Source organism: Brienomyrus brachyistius, chromosome 20 (assembly GCF_023856365.1).
Source record: "Brienomyrus brachyistius isolate T26 chromosome 20, BBRACH_0.4, whole genome shotgun sequence".
Classification (NCBI taxonomy): domain Eukaryota; kingdom Metazoa; phylum Chordata; class Actinopteri; order Osteoglossiformes; family Mormyridae; genus Brienomyrus; species Brienomyrus brachyistius.
The window spans coordinates 17,175,481-17,195,078 of NC_064552.1; the positions used below are offsets into that span (position 1 = coordinate 17,175,481).

General features: G+C 44.2%; 2 protein-coding genes across 18 annotated transcripts in view; both read left to right on the plus strand.

Annotated features, from left to right (window-relative positions):
* The window catches only part of LOC125715410 (zinc finger protein 239-like), a 253,618-nt gene that overhangs the window by 45,064 nt on the left and 188,956 nt on the right, over positions 1 to 19,598 (plus strand). For 5 of the 17 annotated variants that reach the window (XM_048986859.1, XM_048986866.1, XM_048986860.1 and 2 more), the window contains exon 2: positions 10,952 to 11,017. The exons of 3 other annotated variants lie outside the window; for them this stretch is intronic. In XM_048986859.1, coding sequence (XP_048842816.1) covers positions 10,982 to 11,017 — 36 coding nt within the window. In that variant the 5' untranslated portion in view covers positions 10,952 to 10,981. Of the gene's footprint in view, positions 1 to 3,778; positions 3,792 to 10,951; positions 11,018 to 11,524; positions 11,543 to 12,469; positions 12,542 to 12,642; positions 12,778 to 19,598 lie in introns of those variants that run through there. 9 more of the 17 variants (XM_048986858.1, XM_048986870.1, XM_048986864.1 and 6 more) reach the window with 6 other exon arrangements.
* Positions 13,432 to 15,369, plus strand: LOC125716058 (zinc finger protein 883-like). The gene has a single exon (XM_048988291.1). It carries the CDS (start codon positions 13,432 to 13,434, stop codon positions 15,367 to 15,369), a length of 1,938 nt encoding a protein of 645 aa, XP_048844248.1.

Here is a 19,598-nt window from a genome sequence, read left to right on the forward strand (position 1 = left end):
ATCGCGACATGAATCCGACAACACCCATGTAAGGACAGTCAGTGAGTCAGACCACAATGTGCAGCTACGGATGGGAAGGGTTAGTTCAGTGGATATAACCTTGTAAAACTGCGCACCTGTGAGGGCTGCACACAGCTCCAACCGTGGAATGGACTGCTGCTTCTGGGGTGCGACGCGGGAGCGTGCCGCAAGAGAGGAGACCTCGATGTCGCCCCTTTTATCCTCAGTCCTGAGATAAGCAACAGGTCCATATGCCTGCTCTGAGGCATTGCGAAACACATGGATGTCTCTCATACGGCTGGAGTTGTCCATTTCTGGGCTGGAGTAACACCTGGGTAATGCTATCTTTTGCAGGTGTTCCAGCTCTGCCTCCCAGGTATGCCGTGAGTGCAGCAGTTCCTCTGGTAGATGGGGATCATCCCACTCCCCTTTCTTGTCCCACAGGCGCTACACAAGTATCTTTGCTTGTGTTGTATAGGGTACTAAGTAGCCAAGAGGGTCATATCAGCTAATAAGAACTTTATATACGTTTCTCATAGTGGCTACGGAATACTCAACATGACAATGCTTCCAAAATTCAGTTCCAAAACATACGTATTTTAAAGTGCGTGTTTATAATTCAACCACATGAATTCAGTTAACTTGATTTAGCTTCAAAATAAATTTGAAAAGAAGAAATTCAGTTGAAAATATTCCATGTGTTTTATTCGCATCTTTATTATTCAAGCAGTAATATTCAGTCGTCTTATTTGCGCTTTACAATATTCAGTCCCGTTATTTTCGCTGTTTCAAATACGCTGCCAGAATTTCAGTGGTTTAAAATACGGTCCAAAATTCAACCCTCTACATCCAGGACCTGCAGGATGACTAATAGAATGCAGATAGAGTTCGTCTAACTGCTGTCCAAAATGGAGCCAGCGGGAAATACAAGTACTGATTGACTTGGCAGCAGATTTTTGTTGATTGTGTTATTTATGTTTCTTGTCGTTTACTAGTCAATCCGATAACTTATTGCGCCCCCAAGTAATAGGTTTTTATGTAAGTACTTCGCTAGCTGCATTAATTATCACCAAACTTATCTTGCTTAACGTAAGATGCCTGCGGGCACCTACAAGGTCCGTTAGCTTGCAAGCTGGCCAGCTAGGTAGTTGGGATGGGATAGTACTCGACTTGGAGACTGACAGGGCCGCAATGTCTGCGATGACACCAGAAGGGACCTTAAAAGGACTTTTTGAAAGTATGATATGCCTAATTAATTAAGGAAAAGACGGTGAAGATGAAACGGCATCCGACTGGGCTGGGCCGTAAAATATCGTGTCGTGTTTATGAACATTCATATTGTCATCAGTGTATAGTTGTCAGGATTCGCGGGTGCGGACGGGTAGGCAGGCAGGGAAGAACGAAATAGGTAGCCGAAAGTCGGGGAAAACTGGGGATTTATTAAGGGGAAGACGGCTACGGGGAGACCAGGACATCGGAACGCTACTAACATCAATGATGGACAAAAGGCAGGGCAAGACGTGGACTGATATCCATATCCTCTTCTCATGACTAGCATTAACTGTTTTGACTGTTTGGACGTCTTTCTTCATCTCCTGAATTTCTTGAAAAAGAAATTCGGACTGCTCTTTTAGAGCTTCAATAGACTCTGTATTCTTTGTTATAACTGTGCAAGACTATTGGTACTTTAATTTTGATTGCTATCATTCTCATGATATTTTCCTGCAGCTCAGATAAACTAGGTTCACCTTTTCCTTTTTTAGGGAGTGCTGGTGACTGTGACGCCTGACTCGTCCGCTCCTCATGTGTGCCACGCCCCCTGATTACCCATGTGTGCTTCCCCGATTGTTTCCAGCCCTGTCCGGTTATGTTGCCCTGCTTTATTGTATTTAAGTCCTGGTCTCCCCTGTTTCCATGTCTGTCATTGATGGTTGTTTCGTGGTGTTTTTTAGTGGATGTCCGTGCCTGTCCCTATTAAACCCTCATTTGCCCCGATTCCTGCCTGCCTGCCTGTTTTTGGATCGCTCGCGCTTCCTGAGCGATCTTCCGTCCGGCTCGTCTCGCCGTTACCGTGACAGAATGACAGACCGAAAGAAAAAGAGGAAGCAGAGGAAAGGAAAGCCCCAGCCGGAGCCCATCAGCCTGGGCACGTGCTCCCTCGCCCACTCCTGGCCTCTCGGAGAGGAAGAGAGAGAGGAGCTCGTCCGGGCCTCCGTTCCTGAACCGCTCCCCATGGGAGCCTACTACCTGGCGAGGCTCGGGGCTTCCAGCGAGGACGAGGAGGACACACCCTTCTCGTTCCCTGAACTAGAGCCGATCACTCTGGACCAGCTACCGCCCCTGAGCCGGTATAATTACCGACCCGAGCGTATGGCGAATTGGGGGGGTTTTAGGGCTGTCAGGGACTCGATCCCTCGAGTACCCCGGGTCCCGAAGAGGACCGCGCCCGTATCCCCTTCCCGGGACTTCCCAGTCCCGCCACCGCCGGTTGTCCCTCCAGAGGCGCCTCGCTCATCCCTGCCAGAGGCAGTGACCACTCTGGCAGGCAGGTTTTTCGCCCTCCAAGGGCTCAAAGGTAGATGTTGCTAATGACTAAGGGTTATCAAAGCCAAAGTTGCTTAGGTAAACATTGTCAAGTAGGTATTAGGTGAGAAAACCAAAAGATCTTGATTCAGCCCCACAAACACATGAATGCACCGGCCGCCATCTTAAACCTCCCCCCTTTGAAAAATATACACTGCTTAAAAAAATTTAAGGAACAATTTTTAATCAGAGTATAGCATCAAGTCTATTAAACTTCTGGGATATTGATCTGGTCAGTTAAGTAGCAGAGGGGGTTGGGTCAGTGATGGTCTGGGGAGGCATATTCATGGAGGGCTGCACAGACCTCTACAGGCTAGACAATGGCACCTTGACTGCCATTAGGTATCAGGATGAAATCCTTGAACCCACTGTCAGACCTTACGTTGGTGCAGTGGGTCCTAGGTTCTTCCCGGTGCACGACAATGCTTATTCTCATTCGGCTAAACAAGGGATCTGGCTTTATGATACAAGCCCCGGAAAGCGTCAGATAGCTTGAATGAGGCATATGTGACCCTCAGTAAATCCATCCAATTTACCCAAAATTGTTTGTATATTTCTAATATACTGTTTAAAAGATTATGCGGAAGTTGCTGTATTTGCATTTGGTACTGTATTTGTAACGCAGTTGTCTCACGGGCGACCTTGTTTGCTGCCCTCCAATCAGGATGCGGCGCCCGGAGCGAGCGAATTCAAAAGGAAGGGGAGGCGCCGCCATTATTCCATCAGGCTGCAGCGGTCAGCAGATATTACAGTCGCGGTTTTAATTATGGCTGAAAGCGACGCAGGACAATATCGTTAAGGGAAACCACTTTCTAGTTACTAACAAGAGGAAGCATCTGCGGCACGGTAAGGCGTTTGTGGGGAATAGGTTCGTAGCTGTGATTGCTAATGTACCGAGCTAGTTGTTTTGGACATGGTTTTAAATGCTCGTATTGCAAGAAGACATACACATGGGGTAATATGGGTATTCGAGCGATCGAGACAAATCATGCATCAGGGAAACACAAACGCTATGAGTCCTCAAAGACGACTTCACTGCCCATCCAGAACTACGTTCAGTGTGGGTCTAGTCCGCCAGATACTGCTTTGGAAGTTCAAACCACCGCCGAAGTTACAGCTTTGGAGGTATTGTGTTCGACATCTTTTTCTGAGTTTTCAACAAGAGCAACACTTACAGTACGACCGAAGTGCTTTAGTCTCTATACGCGGTGAGCCAACATCATTTGTACAGAGCCAATAGTGAAATACACACAGTGTTTCGATCGATGTTCCCGGATTCAGTCATAGTAAAGTTGTTCACCTGCGGGAGGGATAAGACCGCGTATATATCTATATTAGTATTACACCGTTCGTCCATCGTGAGCTAAGGTCAGCTGTGAATGACGACAGCTTTGTAATTATGTTCGAGTTAATGTTCGAATGTAGCCCATCTTTTAATAATAATTGTGTATATGCTATTTTTTTTTCTTTTTGAGGTCTTGTGTCTTAATTGTGATGTTGAAGTCTGTGCAGCAACCCTGTTAAAAGTACTCAAGTCTCACTACTTTAGTGAGAGTAAAGGAGTATCCAGAACAAAAGAGTACTGGAGTAGCGTGTTGGTTTGCTAAATCAGAAAATTAACAAACCCTCAGTTGCGGGCTTTTCCGATCAACAGTACAGACAATTAAAGAACCGAATCTAAAATTAAAATATTCTCTCCAAATAAAACAAACATAATGTGTGCAAATAAAAGACCATGTGATTCGTTCGATTATCTCTCAGAACTTGGAAATTCCAAATTGAGTGACATCACGTCCGACAATCTCCCGTTCGAGCTACAGTGCCACAACTCGGAACAAACTTGGCTGCCTCCATGAATACGCTGCTGTGTGATGTTGCTTTATATTTCAGCAGTTTTGGAGTAAGATTATTATTTCCGAGAGACAAACACACAAGAAACAGGAACTAGTCAAACCACAATAAAAGCTTTATAAAGTATTTTGGTACATTCATAGCGATATTCTTTTTTTGAGAAGCAAGCGAAATATAAACAAACCAAAAAACCTAACAAGTCTGGTAAAATTCTGATATTGCATGCTAGGATACTGTTTACGGTAACGATATGGTATTCTCTAAATCGATCATGTGCAATTACATTTATTAATAATTATAAACATTTTTAAGATTTGTAAAATAGAATTACTGATGTAAGTCATCATTTTAGGAGATTTGAACATCCATGTTGACTCCCCCACTTGTCGCCTTGCTGCTGAGTTTCTTCAATTGCTCGACTGCTTTAATTTAAAACAACTTGTTGATGTCCCTACACACAACAGGGGGCACACCTTGGACCTGGTCATCACAAACTCTGCTTCTCTCACTAACTTGCAGGTGTATGACCTAGGCGTCTCCGACCACAAGGTAATTTATATGGAGTTGCCATCTCCTTCTAGCCTCACCAAGCCTGAACACAATATCTGCTTTAGGAACCTCAAAAACATCAACCCAGAACACGTGGCAGCAGACCTTCAGCATCTTTCCACAAATTTTTCATCAGCTGATGAAGCAGTGGACTACTATAACAGCCATCTGAGTAGCCTTCTGGACCACCATGCCCCTGTTAAAACCAGAGCTGTGACCTTCTCACGCTCAGCGCCCTGGTTCACAGATGGGCTTCGGAAAATGAAGACAGCAGGTCGGATCCTTGAGCGGCGCTATAAAGCATCTGGCCTTACCGTTCACAAGCAAGCCTACCGGGAGCACCAACAAAAATATTCGAAATCTCTCATAGAGGCAAGGTCGAAATTTTTTTCTGATGCCATCAGAAATAGTGCGGGAAATTCCAAACAGCTTTTCTCCACTGTTAACCATCTCCTCGAACCGCAACGCCTCCTCCCACTTACTGGCACCACAGCAGAGCAGTGCAACCATTTCATGGATTATTTCACATCCAAAATTGCACATATTCGCTCTGCCCTTTCCGGTCCTCAGATCCAAACCATTTCCTCAACATGTGCTATTTCTCAGCGCCTAAACTGCTTTTCTCTGGCTTCATCAGAAGAGGTGCAAAACATCATCAGGAAGATGAAACCCTCCACCTGTGCCTTAGACCCTTTCCCAACTTCCCTGGTGCAGACCCATATCACTATCTTAAGTCCCCTCTCTTCAAACTGGTCATATCCCATCTGTCTTAAAAAAGCCATTATAAGACCACTTCTCAAAAAACACAACCTGGACCCAGAAGTCCTTTCCAATTATAGGCCCATCTCAAATCTCCCATTCATATCCAAAGTGATTGAGAAAGTAGTTGCCATCCAGCTGCATAACCACCTGAAACTCAACAACCTCTATGAAAAATTCCAATCTGGTTTCCGGACAAACCACGGTACAGAAACTGCACTCGTAAGAGTCACAAATGATCTCCTGATGTCATCCGATGCTGGCTCTTCCTCCTTGCTTATTCTCCTGGACATATCTGCTGCATTTGATACAGTTGACCATGACATCTTATTAAATCGACTACATTCCACCTTTGGACTCACTGACATTGCCCTCAGCTGGTTTCAATCATACCTCGCAAACCGGATAGAGTACCTTGCTATGGGTGACTCCACCTCAAAGCCACACACAGTCTCCTGTGGCGTTCCCCAGGGGTCAGTTCTTCGCCCCATGCTCTTCATTCTTTACCTTTCTCCGCTCGGTCAAGTCATCAGCCGCCATGGATTTTCCTTTCACTGTTATGCCGACGATACACAGCTTTATGTAAATGCCACAGCTGCAACGCCACTCTCATCATCCCCATCTCAACTCACCGTCTGTCTGGAGGAGATAAAGGTTTGGATGGATCACAATTTCCTTCAACTCAACAGCTCCAAAACCGAGGCCATTCTGGTTGGCACCCCTCACCAGATAAAATCATCACCCATAACCAGTATCATCTTCTCTGGCTCTAATATCTCTCTCTCATCAACAGTCACAAATCTTGGCGTAAAAATGGATCCCCAACTCACCTTTGAATCCCATATCAACCATCTCTGTAAAACCTCCTCCTACCATCTCCGGAACATTTCCAAACTCCGCCCCATTCTCTCCCTATCTGATGCTGAAAAGCTGGTCCATGCCTTTATCTCCTCTAGACTGGACTACTGTAATACACTTCTCTTTGGGATACCTAGCAAGAGCCTGCAGAGGCTCCAATACATTCAAAACTCTGCAGCAAGGATCCTGATGAGAGTGCGAAAACATGAGCACATCACTCCCATTCTTCACTCACTTCATTGGCTTCCCGTCTCCGCCAGGATTGACTATAAGGTTTTGCTTCTTACACACCAATGCGTCCATGGACATGCCTCCCCCCCTACCTCAAAGAACTTATCAACCCACAACTCGCAACACGTTCCCTCCGTTCTACGCAGGCTAACCTCCTCCACAAACCAAGAACCAATCTGAAGACTGTGGGAGATAGGGCTTTCTGTGCTGCTGCTCCACGCCTATGGAATGCCCTCCCTGACTTCCTGAGGGCACCACAACCCACTGACTGTTTTAAAAAGCATCTAAATCCATTTTCTTTTTAACAAAACCTTTGGTTCTTCCACTTAGAGGTTTTAAATTTGTTTACTTTTAAACTATTTATTTCGTCTCTTTTTATTTTAACTTGTAGCCCTTTGAGATCCTGGGATGTAAAGGGCATTATAAATAAAATGTAGTATTATTATTATTATTATTATTATTATTATTATTATGTGTGTAAACCGCCATGCTGAAATAACGTCACAATCTCGGATATCTCAGATAGGAAAATTCTGTCCAACTTCAACGTCAGAAAGGAGGCATGTTTCCGATGGGATTTTTTTCATCCGAGTTCCGCCTAAGAGAGAGAATCGAACGCAGGTATATTACCTTTTTTAATAATCAAAAAACAACCACGGTACACCCATTAGGGAGATTTCATTGGCTTACAGCTCGTGCGGTTATGAACTGCATGTGAGATATGTGGAAGGCAGGGCTAGCAGGCAGGAGATGGATGTCACTCTTCTCAGTGTAGAGAATAATAAACGGTATAGGAGAACTCCTTAGCTATAAGTACCACTACAGTGTCAGAATGTTAAGTGGTTCTTTTTATAATTAAACATGTGCTCCATCAGTCATGTTTCTGTTGACGATCTTGGATATTTGTGCCGACGTCTTGCAGAAAGTTTTAATATGTTGCCCAAAGTTAGGAATACTCCGTAATTTGTGTTTGCTTACATGTATGTATTCTAATTGTTTAGAAGTTGGAGTTTTGTTTAAATGTAAAATGCCTTATATTGGGTAAAAAAAAATCACGTAATTAGGGCTGCAACGATTCGAGTAACTCGAATAACTCGATTACTAAAAATCTCGATGCAAATTCTTTGCTTCGATGCTTCGTGTAATCTGGACAACTATGTGCTGCTTAGTGATCAGCGTGTTTCACTCGGAGGATTAATACTGTCGCACAGTGCTTATTCTGCATTACGTGTAGCAGGGTTGATTTGATGGCGCAATGGAGGAAGACGGGGAAAATAGCGAGGACAGTCAGAGAAAAAGACGAAAAATGTCTGTCTAAAGTTTGGGAACATTTCAAACAAAAGAAAAGCGAAAATACTGTACAGTGTGTCCATTGTAAAACCGAATTAGTTTACCACAATAGCACAACGTCAATGATTCAACATCTCAACAGAAAGCACCCAGTCTATGGAACCAGTCCACAGAGCGGAACCAGTATACAAAGTAAGCGTGAAAAGTATAACAAGATTCAGCCTAAGCAGCCCCTAGTTTTCCTCAGTAAAAACACTGTTAACACAACAGCAGTCAAAATGATGCTGTCGTAGTTTAACACGGAGCTGGAGCCTGTCTGTACACTAAGAGCAAAGAGACGGTTCTGTTACAGAGATGGCGAACTCAGGTGGAGTGAAAGAAAACAACAGCAGTGCTTGCAATCGCTACTAAACCTTTACTGGTAAAGAGCTGGTGAGAGTCCGTAATCAAACCAGCTGTTAAGCTGAAAGGTGAAGAAAAGCCATGTTTTCAGCTTCATTAGTTGGAGTGATACCTGCAGCATGCAGGGGTGAGTCTAAAGGGAAGCATGGGGTTTACGCAACTAGATCTATTTCAAGGCTTTAGTAATATTATTTTGCAGATTTAGATTAATATGAATAGTATTACATAATTATGATATAAATATAACATAAAAATTACCCCCTGACAGCCTTGGGTTAGTGAAACTGAGACACTGAATTATCCAACCGCCACATGCTCCTTTAAAGGCTCACACACACACACTCATTCTGTAACACACTTAAACACACACAGATCTTACTCACATTCACTTACACGCACAAACATTCACTCATTCAGGAGATACAATCCTGTCAGGACTTTTTTACGCCTCCTACAAATGTACAAGAACAGAGAGTAAAGGCCATTTTAATTCATGCCTTAAAGATATATGTATACCTTTTCTCAGTAATTTTGACATTTTATTTTTGCTTTTAAGAAAGTGTTTTCTTTTAAAAAGCAAAACAAATATGTCCATAAATGCACTAAAAGGGTTTAGTTCTTTTGGCAGGGGTCTCTGCTGGCTATCCTACGTTCTCACGTGAAGAAAATCGTTCCCTACCACCTGTCAAATCCTAAAATGATCCAAAGGTTAAGCCTGTGTTCCCTATCTCAGCTGAATAACATTTGCTGTCAATTTATTTACCAGTTATTCTTAGCTGGGGTAGGCTTCTTTGTCTGGCGGGACCCCAACTTTCCCTCATGGCAAGGATGAAAGTGGACTGCAAAATTTGATTTGATTCAAACCCTTTATTGCTGTTGCAATATACCATGTCACTAGTCACAAGTACCAGCGAAAAGCAGGCCATCGCCCGACCTTACATATACAACATCACAGTAGGGGGTAGACCGGCCGGGAGACAGGGGAGGAGAGAAAAAGAGAAACAGGATGACATGAGGAGAGAGGAGGAGAAAACACCTCAGCAACATAAGCACATGATCACTACATCGTACAACATGAAAAGACACGACTCGCAACAGGTGAGGGAATGGGGAGGTGGAGGTAGTCCAGCATAGACAAACAGCCATCCGGTCCTGCAGCCATGGAGGCGCTGGTCACAGACCCGCCTGTTCACGCTGGGGGTATGAAGCGGCGAAGGCGTTGGATGGGGGGAGGGTGCAAGTCCTTGGGACTGGGGGAGAGGAATGCAAGAGAGTCTCACTGCCTGTTCTTCCGGGGGAGCTTTTTGTTCAGCAGCGGCCTTGGCCAAGGCCAGTGCTGATTGAGGGGAGCCAGAAGCTTGATAGAATAAGGTTGTTTGGGTTTCCGTACGAGAAGCTGTAATTTCCAGCTCCTCTAATGTCCACGCTGGTCTCCGCCATCCAATAAGTTTTGCAAAGCTGTGAGCTTCTCCATGATGTCATCCAGTTTCACAGTCTGAGTGCTAACAGCTCTGCCCACTCCATCCAATGTTTTGCAAAGCTGTGAGCTTCTCCATGATGTTATCCAGTTTCACAGTCTGAGTGCTAACAGCTCTGCCCACTCCATCAATCATTCCGGCCAGCCTAGTGGGGCTTTGAGAGGCTGTCACGGTCTTCTTCAATTTTGATGAACCAGGGCAATGCCTAATCCAATCAGCATAATACCTGTAATCATAGTTCCGAATAGGTAGATGTCTTCAATGTCCTCCACGGAAAGAGCTGCCAGGCACACGACCCTCCACCGCTCCCATCCGTCCATCGTGTAGCCAGCAGCATACGTTCCCGCTGGACAGTTAGGTTCCCCCGAACCCAGGCTTCTCGTTGAGAAGATGGTGTCAATTGCGTTGAGAGACCAGCTGATCAAATCCATAATTTCTCGTAGTTTGGAGAGCAGAGCAGAGAGAGTCTCTTCAAGTATAAGACAGTAGACTAGACGAGACGAGAGGAGCGAAGCAGGGAAGATAAGGGGAGGGAGAGGGAAAGAAGTGCGACCGCCTCCGCTGAGAGCCAGAGAGAATGAATTCATGTTGTAGTTGTACATTCATGAATGAAAATGCATTCATGTTGTAGTTCAGTACTCTCATACTGCTATCCAATGAACTTGATCTTGCTTGTGGTTTGCATGCAAGTCAGCTGTGGTATGAGCTGGAATGGTTTGGGGAGGAAAACCGCCTTGATGGGATGGCTGGATACCACTGGTAACAGCCTCACATAAGTCAACGAAAGATGAGATGCAGGAGAAAATGCATTTCATTTGGCAGATATACTCAAGTAAGACTACAAAACGTTCACTGAATACACTAAGATTTCCTCCCCAACAAGTCACTTGATTAAGTGTACCTCGTCCCTACCCACCTCTGCATATTTGACATTTTATTACACATTTCAGGTGGGAACGTGAACTTGGTTGCTGCATAGGATGGAAAGGGCTTCGGGCATGAGTTTGTCAGATGAGGTAAGGCAACTGGGGGAGAACTGACAGCTAAAACTGAGGACGGGCTGTTGTATCTGACATAGCCAGTGGGTGCAGTGGCCTTTCAGTGTCATTGTGCCTACTCTGTAAAGCATGAAGCAGCCTCATGGAGAACCCTATCCCCATGCAGGAGGATTATGCGGATATCCGGGCCTATTTCTCCAAGGTTGAATGGGTTCGGCTGCAGAGATGCGAGAAGGTGCACTACAGGAACATGAAGAGGAACCACCAGGCCATGTTGGATATGGGTAGGCTTTGGGCTCCGACATTAGACTTGGATGAGTACCAAGAGTGCAATGAGAGCCTTTATTAGTCCCACCAGTGGGAAATTTGCATAGTCTGCAACTGTGTTTTCTCTAGGGCTGAATTCCACCACCCCAGTGTTCATGAGAAGCAGCCGATCCAGCGGGGTGATGACGGAGAGGTTGGGCGGCGACAAATGCAGCAATTCGGAGGAGTGGACTTCTCACCTTCTGAGAAGGAGCCCGGGGGACAAGGCGAGTGGAGGTGATACTGCCAGTCAGAGGTTTCCTGCTGTGACGGGTGATTCCTTCAAACAGTGTCAGGCATTCATCTGTGTCGCTAAAGGATAAGGCAAAAGTTCCGGGGCCTGGTTTGGGTTTCTGGGCTGTGTCGACCTGGAACTCTTGCAGCTCCTAGCCACTTTTGTGTATCAGTTTCACCCCACACAACTGGAACTGGGACCTTTATGCTGAAGCATGTAAGACACAAAAAGTTTGTAGGTTCACAGTGACTTTATTTGAAACTACACCGTCATTCCAAAACAATGGAGGTTGAATAATTTGTTTTGTTATTTGTTAGTTACTGGAGGGATTGATCACAAATTATTTATATTTTGCTTATATGAACCTATCACATGTATATGACGTCTCACTAATAAGCACTGGGAAGTTTCACCCCTTGCACCGGTGATATTAGACAGAACTATATCGGTAGCGATTGAAGCGTCTGATACAAAAAGATGGGGATGCAAGCAAAAAATGTATTGGTTGATGCATTAACTGGAATTATTTTTGTTCTCCGTGTGTCTGCTCAATTTTTGCTCTGCTGCATCTCTTTTTCTGCACCTATGAGTAACTTCCAAGTTAGCGCCAGTGCTTGTGGTCAACTAGTCAGCAAGTTTAATGCTATAAGCACCACCGTATTTGAACAAAAAGGACCTAGTCTGGAGTAAGCACTAAAGGGTTCTGGAACTTCTTCCAGGGAACTACAATCGGGCTGAGTTCCCGCAATGTGAACGTGAGAGAAATCCCTGGTTCCAGGATAAGGTTTTGGTTCCAGACAAAAGCTCAATGTGAAAGTGCCTGTAGTTGCGACCCAAACACAAAGAGCCTTGCGGATATGCGCTAAGGTGATGCAGTCTGCCTGAAGTGATCATTTGTGTTTTCAGCATCCAGGAGTCTCCAGCCTACATCCAGGCGGTCCGGTCAGAGCAGAACCCCTGCTGTGGGATCAGAGTCATGTGCTACAGACCAGGGAAAGAGGGTCTGTTTGTGCTCAACGCAATCTGCTGCTGGCTTTGTATTGCAACATTCTAATTAACTGGCACAGTCTCAATGTGTTTGATATCATTTTGGTTTCAGCAGACGTCTTCCTGCAGTAACACCACCTGCCATACAAACCAGCAACCTTCCCAGCAGGGTGTCAGAGAGGTTAAAAAAGAGGAGGGGGAATACCTGATATCTGAGGGTGAAGGGACTGCGAATGAGAGCCCCCCCAAGGTGAAATGGAGTGTAGATGGGTCTCTTTGCAAATGTCACTTTTCCGTTCTGAAGTGGTATAATTTCTGTGTTTTAATTTCGAAAGCAGCCAACGGTAGGTCACACCAGAAATGGACATAATTTCAGTTTAATGTTTATACTTGAAATAATTTGTTTGGTTTCTGCTCCTTTTTTACTATTAAGCAAATAGAAGCACCTGTATAGATTTGAGGTGAACAGCTTATTCTGTCTTGTTTGTTTTCATGACAGAAGGTGAAGGGTGCAGCGGTTCAGGATGTGACTGAGGTGGAGCTGATTGGTTCTCTTCTGTTAGTTACTGGTGGGCGGAGCAAACAGTGTGCGAAACCTCCAAACCCAGGTGATTTTAGCTACCAACATATACCATCAAAACTGCAAATGTTTTGGTACATTTGAAGGTCATAGTTTGTGCTTCAGGTTGCCATTTCAAACCAGCAGTGTTAGTACTCGGTAAAGTTCAGGCATGTCGGAGATTGCAGTGTGAATTCCACATTGTGAACATAAACTGCGTATGGAGTAACGAAGGATCTTTGGAAGATACGTTTGCCTTCACTATTTTTCTGACTTTTTTTTCTATTAACTCTTTTCCCTCTCAGTACTGACTGACTTGTTTTCATCTTGCCTCCAGCAAGGAGAATGAATGAATCTCGCCCCAAGGAGTATGTCAGACAACTGAGGGCTGGAACTGTCAACACAAACCAGGATTCCCCAACTTCTGCTGGCCCCAGTGCCGCTCAGCCCAGTAAAGACACACTCAGTACCTTGGCAGAAGCCAATACAGACACACTGACAGCACAGCAGGGTTCCCAGGGTAAGAAGACTTTCAATATAAACAGAGACTGTAAAATACACAGGCAGACTCGCAAAAAGAAGTCCCATCGGTGTTCTGAGTGTGGGAAGAGCTTCAGTCATTTAGGAAACCTAAATACTCACCAACGGATTCACACAGGGGAGAGACCCTACCAGTGCACCCAGTGTGGGAAGAGCTTCACAGTGTTAGGAATCCTAAAGAGCCACCAGCGTATTCACACAGGAGAGAGGCCCTACCAGTGCACGCAGTGTGGGAAGAGCTTTAATCGGTTAGGAACCCTAAAGACTCACCAACGGATTCACACAGGGGAGAAGCCCTACCAGTGCACCCAGTGTGGGAAGAGCTTTAATCAGTTAGGAACCCTAAAGACACACCAACGGAGTCACACAGGGGAGAGACCCTACCAGTGCACCCAGTGTGGGAAGAGCTTCAGAGTGTTAGGAATCCTAAAGAGCCACCAGCGTATTCACACAGGAGAGAGGCCCTACCAGTGCTCCCAGTGTGAGAAGAGCTTCAGATATTTAAGTCACCTGAAGAGACACCAGCGGATTCACACAGGAGAGAGGCTTTACCAGTGCTCCCAGTGTGGGAAGAGCTTCAGTCATTTAAATCTGCTGAAGAGCCACCAGCAGTCTCACACAGGAGAGAGGCCCTACCAGTGCTCCCAGTGTGAGAAGAGCTTCAGTATTTTAGGAAACCTAAAGACACACCAGCAGATTCACACAGGAGAGATGCCCTACCAGTGCTCCCACTGTGAGAAGAGCTTCAGATATTTAAGTCACCTGAAGGGACACCAGCGGATTCACACAGGGGAGAGGCCCTACCAGTGCTCTCAATGTGAGAAGAGCTTCAGTCATTTAAGTCACCTGAAGAGACACCAGCGTATTCACACAGGAGAGAGGCCCTACCAGTGCTCCCAGTGTGGGAAGAGCTTCAGACATTTAAGTCAAATGAAGACACACCAGTGGATTCACACAGGGGAGAGACCCTACCAGTGCACCCAGTGTGGGAAGAGCTTCACAGTGTTAGGAATCCTAAAGAGCCACCAGCGTATTCACACAGGAGAGAGGCCCTACCAGTGCTCCCAGTGTGAGAAGAGCTTCAGATATTTAAGTCACCTGAAGAGACACCAGCGAATTCACACAGGAGAGAGGCCCTACCAGTGCTCCCAGTGTAAGAAGAGCTTCCGTATTATAGGAAACCTAAAGACACACCAGCGGATTCACACAGGGGAGAAGCCCTACCAGTGCACCCAGTGTGGGAAGAGCTTCAGAGTGTTAGGAATCCTAAAGAGCCACCAGCGTATTCACACAGGAGAGGGGCCCTACCAGTGCTCCCAGTGTGAGAAGAGCTTCAGATATTTAAGTCACCTGAAGAGACACCAGCGAATTCACACAGGAGAGAGGCCCTACCAGTGCTCCCAGTGTAAGAAGAGCTTCCGTATTTTAGGAAACCTAAAGACACACCAGCGGATTCACACAGGGGAGAAGCCCTACCAGTGCACCCAGTGTGGGAAGAGCTGCAGGCAGTTAAGTCACCTGCAGACACACCAGCGGATTCACACAGGAGAGAGGCCCTACCAGTGCTCCCAGTGTGAGAAGAGCTTCAGTCATTTAAATCTCCTGAAGAGACACCAGCGGATTCACACAGGAGAGAGGCCCTACCAGTGCTCCCAGTGTGAGAAGAGCTTCAGCCGTTTAGGAAACCTAAAAAGACACCAGCAGATTCACACAGGAGAGAGGCCCTACCAGTGCTCCCAGTGATTTTCTTGATTAGGATACATTGAGACGCACCACCAGACCCATACAGTTCAGTCAGTCCATTAAATGTTTGTTCTTGATTTTTTCTAAATTGTATTTTTGAAATACCTGTATGTTGGGTCCCCCTCATTAGTCGTGTTGATGTTTAGGATTTGTTTGACAAAGATTCAGAGGCAGTGTTTTTTGATTGTTAGAATATATTGTGAAGGTAGTCTTTGACTGCAAAGCAGTTTTATAAACTGTGAAATTGCACGGTTGTGTATTTTACAGAAGATGATTCGGGTTACGTGAAATAAAATTCAGAATTTCTGTAAATTTTTCTGTTTGAAATAGCTCCCTGTTCGTAAGTCTAGATATGATGACAGCTGAGCTAGGGCGTGGCCTCTGCTTCGTAATGTCTCCACCTACTGAGACATGTATAGGCAATGGGTTGTATTAGGTTGCATGTGTAATACGTCACGATTTGTGTGTAGGGGCCATTTTACCAGGGAATGTCGGAGATGTCCGTCACACAGATGCATGAAGTTCTGTATTTCTTTTCAATGTTAAAGAAAGTTTCTTGTAAACTAAATGTATTGCGAGGGCTCAGGACTATGAAAAGCTGTATTTTGTTCAGGCAAATTGGACTGAGGCATTTCTTCATATCGTTTGAAGGAAGTAATCTACCATACAGTTAGCCATAAAATCTAAATGCAGGTGCAATGAGGCACCATAACGCTATCTTAAATTATAATACATGAATTGCCAGCTTTGTGTTACAGTAGGGTGCCAAACATAAACTCAAAAAAACTAAATAAGAAACTTTAGATATACACTCAATAAATACAAACGGGACCAGCGACTGCGACATAGATGATTTGCAACCTCAAGTTCATCAGTCGGTTCTCCCTTTTACATGAGCTCAGTGGCTATAAAAACTCCCATGATTAGATGATAGAAATTTACTTTGTCCTTAGGAACAAAACTAGCTAGTCTGAGTTATTAATGAAGGCTTCCATATATGACAAACCAGAAGATGCCACTGCCTGAGCATGTCTGTTGCAATTAATTTAGAATGACCTTGGGAGGCTAGCGAGTTAATTTGGTGTTAGTGGAAAATGACAGAATTGGTAGCCTTCCTGCACATTAATTCGATTCGATGTTACGCCATTTCCAGGTGTGTCGGTGCCCAGTATGAAGCTAATCGCTGCATTATATGTATGAAAAGAAGACAGAATAGCGAAAAAATTGAGAAAAAATTCTACCTAGATCACCACTAGAGGGAGCTCACACATTCTGTCGTACTTGCCACAGTAACAACAGTGATGTATAGGAACAGAGTTAGAAGACAGTAGTTTATATATAAAAAATGCAGTTTCATTAATCTAATTGGGTGGGCCCAGCTGTCAATACCACCCAGACCTAACCATAGGTCTGCCTCTGCGTCAGTCCATCTACGAAACTGGACAGAAAATTTACAACCGTTCTGTTTAAGTGGTTATATTTAAGGAATGTCACATTAGTAAATTCACGCTTTACATGAACATCTGAAATCGGCAGAGACAAAATCGGCAGTACAGGCAGACCAATGTCTTTGAAACTCCTTTTTCTTTCAGCACCCTCTTACTGCAAAACCTCAATCCAAGGTACTCCATGTTGTTCATCTGTGTGAAACTGCAACAGAAGAGCTCTCTCCACTGGTTTTCTAATTCACCAAGGGAACAGGAAGGCCCTCTTTTGGTAGGCTGCCTACTGCAGGCTCTCTTACCCGGGGTTGTAGGATCTCCAGCTTACTCAAGTGACTCTGTAAGTCACATTTGATACTGTGTCCGGAAGCAGTCCATGCTGCGCTTAGGAATGACATCTGTTTTAATGTAGAATTGTCTGTAGAATTTACTGTAAATTCTTAGCAAAAAAAAGCTGCCAGAAAAGTATTGCAAAATTGCTGTTAATCACTGTAAAACCCCCAGCTCCATGGGTGTCCCTACAGGTGGCTGCCCTTTGCTGCCAGGCTTGCTGTCAGCTTTGTCTGTGCCCGTGTCAAGTAGAGCAAGATGGGGTAGGTGAAAAGAGAATTTCCCCAAGGAGAGTAACAAAGTATCTTCATGTCATTTAGAAAAGAATTACAAAATGTCTTTTACAGGTTTTGTCGTATGTAAATTACAGCAATTGTCTTTTTTAAACAGAAAAATAACAACTGTAATTTGGTTTAAAATATCTTGTATTCTATTCATATTATAGAAGTTACCTGCCATCTGGAATTGGCAATAAATACTATTAATACTTCATAATACTGTATGTTATTGTAGAATGCTTTTCAAGTTAGTTTTAGTTTTTTACATTAGCAGCTATGCAATTCATGCATATTGTTAAGTGCTTTAAATGAGACTAGGACTAAAATGACAGCCTGAGACAGAGACCCACACAGAACAAACTCACATTAACTGGAAAGATGACATTAACTTGTCAATTTCAGGATAATATTCACACCTGTCAGCCACTCGATGGAATTCAACTTAGTCAGAGTTGCAACAAAGTCAAGCATTTTTAAAACTGACCATATTCTAGGCTTAAAGGCCCAATTTAAAATCAGAACTGGAAATCTATTAAGAACAACATGACATTAATGTTAGAATAATGTTATGATATTTTTTGCTGTTCCGTGTTAATGCAGTACAACAACTCTGGTCTAATAGCTCCCTGTCACTTTAATGCTGGATGTGTGTGCAATTTATAGCAAGTTAGGCAAACCACGGATTCAACCATTAAACTGCATTTTCATTCCACATTTTTCGACAGTTCGGTCCAAAAACTTATTTTACCATATCAGCCGTAACAAATTCCAATAACTTCAACCTTCAAATGTATTAAAGTTGATCTTTTTCAGTGTGTTCCTAAATCTTACGATATAAGCAAAAGGTATAAATAATAGATAAAGAACAATTTCCATTTACATAGTGGAGAAGAGTCCTCATCTTTTGTACGTCTCATGCTCAGAGTCCATCAATCACCTGAGGAGAGATTTCGTGGTTGTGCACTGTGTGTTGTGCTGTGGTGTGTCAGCACTGATCGGCAAATTACAAAGTTGTACATTCACAAAATGTTTGCTGTAAAAGTTGTCTTTATGATAATGCTGTTTGTTTTCATTTACTAGATAAATGTGCATGTGTAATCATCCATCCATCCATTTTCCAAACAAAACCACTTATCCTCCGGGGTCGCGGGGGATCCAGAGCCTATCCCAGAATCAATGGGCTTGAGGCAGGGAGGCAGCCCATCACAGGGCACACTCACACACCATTCACACCTACGGGCAATTTAGCAACTCCAATTAGCCTCAGCATGTTTTTGGACTGTGGGGGGAAACCGGAGTACCTGGAGGAAACCCCACGACGAAATGGGGAGAACATGCAAACTCTGCACACATGTGACCCAGGCAGAGACTCGAACCCGGGTCCCAGAGGTGTGAGGCAACAGTGCTAACCACTGCACCACCATGCCGCCCTGCATGTATAATCAAATCTTTAAAATTGTATTCTAAAGCAACAAAACTTCAACAATGAACATTCAACAATGATCCAAATACAATGGTCTCATGTTGTCTTTAGAAGTTGAATCATTTGAATTCATACTAAATGGAAAACATTCAGCCAAACAGCAGCTCTTACTAATTTGGGACGTCAGAGGCATGTAAAAGACAAATATTTAAATATGTGCAGAGTTAAATCTGCTGCTTCTAAAACAGGTTACATATTGCCACTTTTTAGGCCAAAATGAGTTGTTACTGGTCTTTTACTGATCACGACGAAACGGAACTGCTAAATTTGTACAAATCAAGATGCATCTTTGATGAGCTGACATGCAAATGGTCCTACTGGGTTGCTTATGCCTGTGAATCGGTCTGTTTCGTAGTACCTCTTGACCGAGTTTGACGTGAGATTGATGTGTTCCTTTGTTCGATATGATTTTTGTAGTGCTTTGTCTACAGTATGTTTAGTGATATAGTAATCATGGCCCCTATGAAAGTGAACATGATTGCAGCAAACCAAAGAGGAAAGCAGTGAGGGTATTTGTAGAACGTAAAAAGGAAATTATAGCAAGACTTGAAGGTGGTGCACGTGAGTCTGTACTTAGGTAAGTTAGCTTTGGGTTGCATTGGGAAGTTGGGTTTTGTTTCATTTTCACGCCATGCATGCATGTGACCTGTAGGATTTACAAAATTACATCGCAAAGACATGGATTACTGATGATGA

What these genes read in the sequence shown, in the direction of transcription:
- LOC125716058 (XM_048988291.1), top strand. Translation starts at nt 13,432, where the DNA reads ATGAATGAATCTCGCCCCAAGGAGTATGTCAGACAACTGAGGGCTGGA.